The 5,148-nt window shown below is 34.6% G+C and overlaps 1 protein-coding gene and 1 pseudogene across 1 annotated transcript; one reads left to right on the forward strand and one right to left on the reverse strand.

The window, feature by feature from the left end:
* The first annotated feature begins 1,321 nt into the window (after positions 1-1,321).
* On the forward strand, positions 1,322-3,503 carry LOC145058394 (PITH domain protein (DUF1000)). Its single transcript, XM_079006309.1, has 9 exons — positions 1,322-1,573; positions 1,911-1,991; positions 2,381-2,430; positions 2,504-2,581; positions 2,685-2,742; positions 2,825-2,874; positions 2,944-3,052; positions 3,130-3,191; positions 3,280-3,503. The coding sequence occupies exons 1-9, from the start codon at positions 1,490-1,492 to the stop codon at positions 3,320-3,322; spliced, it is 615 nt and encodes a 204-aa protein (XP_078862435.1). The 5' UTR covers positions 1,322-1,489; the 3' UTR covers positions 3,323-3,503.
* Positions 3,504-3,528: 25 nt separating this feature from the next.
* LOC145058395 (ethylene-responsive transcription factor ERF022 pseudogene) lies at positions 3,529-4,370 on the reverse strand (annotated as a pseudogene).
* Between the last annotated feature and the right edge of the window lie 778 nt (positions 4,371-5,148).

A 5,148-nucleotide genomic window follows, 5' to 3' on the forward strand; every position in this document is an offset into this window, starting at 1 on the left:
AAAATGGTCATTTAACGGAATCCTACACATTAATATTCATTAATTAATCAACTAACCTTAAATTATGGTCAATCACTAGTCATAAGAGTTTAATAGTCATAAAATAATTATGATTCAAGAAACATAATCAAAATGGTCATCTAGACAATATAAACTTAACAATAGGTAATAAAACTATAAACTATAATACATAAGGATCAACGAACAAAAAACATAATTAATTAAACAACTAATAAATCCAAATCTTTGAAATCAAACCATAAAATAAAAGATTCCTCTTTACCTAAGCAAAAGTATATGAGATTAGTCCATCATAGATAGAAAACATAATGAAGTTGCTAAACATCTTAAGAAAAGCAAACCGATTGATGTTTCTAATGATTTCACTCATGGATCTTCGAAACCTAGCTCTATTTGTGATCTACAACTTTATAGATGCTCAAAAAAGGTTTTGTGGTTGTCAAAAGACATTCAATCTTTTGAGGTATTATTTATGTCTAAAAGATAATGTCTTATATAGACTTTCTAAACTGACCACAAACTTGACACATAAACTTGTTGGACATGTTTGTTAATGTCAAGCATTCGCGCTTGTATTGTGTGGACAAGGAGTGTTCTTCGTCTTTTATTCATATATATTCTCTTAGCTCTTTATCCGTTTCCTTTAACTTCCTTTCGTGTTCAGCTATAAATTTATCTGCAAAATATGAATTTACATTGTTATAGAACATTCGATGATTTGATTATATCGAAGAAGAAAGTTTTACATAGACGTAACGGGTACATGAGCAACAAGTTATGTCGTAACTTTTTTTGGATGACAAAACTAATTTTTTTTTAAAAACAATATCTACAGATCTTGGGGTCATAACATTACTATACATGACCCGTTAGACTCTACTGAGTAGTTCCACAACTTCTGATATAAAGAAACCGGAAGTATCAAATGCAAAAGGTATAAATGTGTGTTGATTTTCCATGCAAGTTTTCTCATGTTTTGACACTTTACATGATGTAGTTTTTAAAGCAGTTTGACCCACAGTGAAAGCCCTACTCCCCAAGCCCACAAGAGGGGAAACCCCCGTTAGATCCAGACATGCATGCTTTCCTCCGGCTCATCTAAATACTAAATCATCAGCTTGACTAAATGTTGATCTTCCTTCTAATGTCTCAGTCAGAAATAGAGATACCTTTTTCTTGACAGAAATATATCAAAATATATCAAAACATAGCCCAAAATACTAAGATATTATATAAAATATCTTTACAATTAATGATATATCATTTTTTTTGTTAGGAGTTCTATTTTTTAACATAGTCGATAAAACATTCGACACAATTATACGTGACGGTTTTTGCTTTTTCCTTTTCCGAACTCCGAATTTATTCGGTGTCGAACTGTCGAGTAGAGATTATTGGAGATCATCCATCGCCGTTCAGATTCTGATTGCCTGCCTCCCTCCCTTTACAGAAAATTTAAGCGAAAGATATGGCGTGCTTGCATGATCACAGCTGCGAAGATCACGATTGTTCATCCGATTGGTCTCTCTACAAACACATAGACATCCCCAAGGTTCGCTCGCGTCTTTCCCCCCCTTTCATCTTAGGTAACTATGCCGATAATTCTGGCATCATTGTCGTCGTTTGAGATGATCACGCTTCGACATTTACTCAGCCATTCTTTGGTGTTACCGATTGTTTTGGCGAATATCTTCAGCGTTTTTGAACTACGGTGCTTGGATATGTTATTCAGGCGAAACTAAAACAAAAAAAAAACGTAAAGGCTGATTTAGGTTATAGTAATTAGGCCGTTTTTTTGGGCATAAGTAGAAACTTATGGATGATCTTTTGGTAGAATCTGAGAAAGAATTGGAACTTATTTTGTTTGAACTTTAAATTGCATTCTAAAGGTATCTGCACTGAATGAGGCTGTTCCCGGAAGTGTTAAATCAGTTTTCAAAGCTTGGGAGCAGCGCCTGAATTCTTCAGAGGTAATTGTTCTTGAAAGACTTTCAATCTTTCTTTTGTATTGTCTGCTGTTTCATAAAGCTTGGGGATTGATTAGAATTATAAACCCTAGAAACTGGCAATGGAAGGATTAAGGTCAAAGAAATAGACACAGGGGGATATTATCTTTTTGTTTCTTTCCAATAAACTTAAATCTAGTAGGAGCCCTACTGTCCTAGTGTTTAGTAGCATGTCACTTCAGTCTTTTATGAATGCCACATTTAACATAAATTTGCTCTTTTTAACATGAATCAAAATGGAGAAATTTCAATGTGGTGAAGTCATTGCTAACTCTGCATTCTATGATCCTTAACAGAGTCATTTGTCTAGCATTTGCATGTATATCTGATTAGAAACTTTCTTTTTTGTACAGGGTTTCTTGGAAAGCAATGAGGGAGATCCTGAATTAATCGTATTTATCCCGTATGTTGTAATGCTGCATCATGTTTATCTACAGTTCTTGTAAGTTGACTGTTTTATGCTTTGATTGTGACAGATTTACATCTGATGTTAAGATAAAGAGCATTTCAATTGTTGGTGGTGCTGATGGAACAAGTCCTTCAAAGATGAGGGCGTAAGTTATATAACTTTGTTAAAAAGTTATTATTGTTAAAATGTTACAAAACAAACCCTAAAGTTTTACCTTTGTCTGCTTTTCCACTTATGGAAATTTGTAGGTTTATCAATCGAGAAGGAATCGACTTCTCAGATGCTCAGAGTATGCAAGCTATTCAGGTATGCAGATTAAACACATCACAAGATCAATCATTTCTAACTCTTTTTTCACTTATGTATATGAATTTTGTGTTTTCTTTAGGAGTGGGATTTGGCAGAAAATTTACAAGGAGTCTTGGAATACCAGACAAGGTGAATAGTGTGTTTCTTGTACATATAATAGCCAAAAATATATAATACTTATACTTTCTTCAATACCAGATATTCTAGGTTTCAAGGTATTGGAAATTTGACACTGCATTTTCCTGATAATCATGGTGGAGATACATCTAGAATACAATACATTGGGCTAAAAGGTGAAGCCACTCAGGTAATTTGATTTTAATTTTTCTCTTTTTCTATGTTCTTTTGTGTTTGTATGTAATTTTGATTTTATGATTTGTATAGTTGAAGAGAGATGTTGTTGCAACTATTGTTTATGAGCTTATGCCAAATCCTTCTGATCACAAGTAAGTGCCACATGTCTATATTATGTTCCTTTCTCAATCTTTAGTCTTATTTTTCTTTCAAACTTTAAATTCGTTTGTTGATTTTCAGGACAAAATCTGAAACTGGAGGAGGCATGTCACATGTTGAGTGAGTTAGTTTGCACTCACTATATAAAATTGTTAGTAGACTCCACCTTTAACTTTTATAAAATTACAAATGTACCCTTTCTGTTTCACTCAACCAAACCTTGCTATGTACTCTACTACACTTAAACAATGTGTCAAGTTTGCTTTGTTTATATACTATGCTGAATCAAACTCATTTTAACAAAACTATATATAATCTGATAGAAATCAAACATATTACATATTACAGGAGGTTGTTTACATCGCAAGAAAAAGAAAAAAATAAATAAACACACACAAAAGAATTCATTCTCCTAACCTACTGACCCTTGCTAGCAGTATTGTTAAATGAGCCTTTAAAAAAATCAGCTCTTCGATGAAATTTGAGGGCCATACCCAAGGTCAAACATTATATAGGTTTTATTCCACTTATGATAGATAAATATGTTAACCATAAGTAACTCACCATTTTTTTTTTTTTTTAAAAAAAAAGTTTTCTTAATAAGAATCCCAGAGAGGATACTCCGGTATCTCTCCCCAATCACCCGTTTGATCAAAGTTAGCAGCAGCATTACAAAAATACAATTTTTGTTCCGCAATAAAAACATCACTCAATTCCATCCAAAATTTCGGGGAATCAAGCGGCGAATCATTTATCGCCTGAATTTGACTAGGCGAAAGTCCGATATTGACCGGGACCATATGACCTGACACAGACCCAGACCCATTCTGGTCATGACTATATTCTGGCATGACCAAGGGTCTGAACCGCGTGGCGGCCTCTTGGGCCGCCATGCGTATGCATTCTGCAGTTGAGCAGATGGGTCTCGGGAGTTCATTTACTCTTTCCGGGAAATTAAGTTTGGAAACATCACCACCACGGAGGTAAAATGCCGCCGTGTCATAGGCGGCTGCCGCCATCTCCGGTGTCTCAAAACTCCCTAACCAGATACGCGAATCCTTACCGGGCTCACGTATTTCGGACACCCATTTTCCCCACTTCCTTTTTCTGACACCCCGGTAGACCGAAGAAGTACCACCCTTGTGCATGGTTTCTTTCATATATTTAAGGCAATATTGTCAATTTGCAATCGCAGATATGTATTTAACTTAACTATTTATAGATGTGGATATAATGGAAGGGATTTGTATTTAATATGTTATATGTTTCGTAAAGGCGGGTTCCAAGCAATTTCAGTCTACTTCAGCAAATCTTTAATAGATTTATTATATCTTTATAATCTTTGCATCAAGACATGACTTTGTTTGGACCATTCACAGGCATGACATGTGTCCCTTCTCTAAAAAAATTATAAAATGCACTTGTTCATGTAGTATAGTATGTAGTGTTGAGTATTGAACATTTTTTTTGTTAATATGGGAGACAGGGATTTGTTTTCATGTGTGGAACGCGGTTTGTCCATGTTTTTCTGGGCCCACTTTATCTAATTACCTAGGACCAAAATCTTCTCTTTCTAGCCATTCAATGAATATTCCCCTTTCCATACAAATTATATTTTATTTTTATGTTGGTATTATATTTTGCTATAGTCGTTGATATTTTGATAGAATGTGAGATGTAATTATATTTTTATGTGGGTGTGTTGGGATATATAGCTGGATGGGACTTGGGAGTTGAGGTATTATAATGGCATTAGTGTTGGTGTGATTTGTTAAAGTAGCCATGGAAGCATGAAAACTGGAAGGTTAATTACTTCATGCTGACGTCATGGTTTTACCCCGTCCGTAAGCTTAAAGTTTGAATCGTGGGAATGGAAAAAATGATGGAGCTTTGAAACGAATATAGTCAGTCCATTTTCATTCATGGTTGTAGAGAACAGCTGGATGTTAC

Source organism: Lactuca serriola, chromosome 6, assembly GCF_051521515.1.
Source record: "Lactuca serriola cultivar US96UC23 chromosome 6, Lser_US96UC23_V15, whole genome shotgun sequence".
In the NCBI taxonomy this organism is placed as follows: Eukaryota; Viridiplantae; Streptophyta; class Magnoliopsida; order Asterales; family Asteraceae; genus Lactuca; species Lactuca serriola.

Excerpts from the sequence above, each read along its gene's own strand:
- LOC145058394 (XM_079006309.1), top strand. The coding sequence starts at position 1,490 with ATGGCGTGCTTGCATGATCACAGCTGCGAAGATCACGATTGTTCATCC. Across the intron at positions 1,574-1,910 it reads AACACATAGACATCCCCAAG|GTATCTGCACTGAATGAGGC; the intron begins GTTCGCTCGCGT and ends TGCATTCTAAAG. Across the intron at positions 3,053-3,129 it reads TAAAAGGTGAAGCCACTCAG|TTGAAGAGAGATGTTGTTGC; the intron begins GTAATTTGATTT and ends TGATTTGTATAG.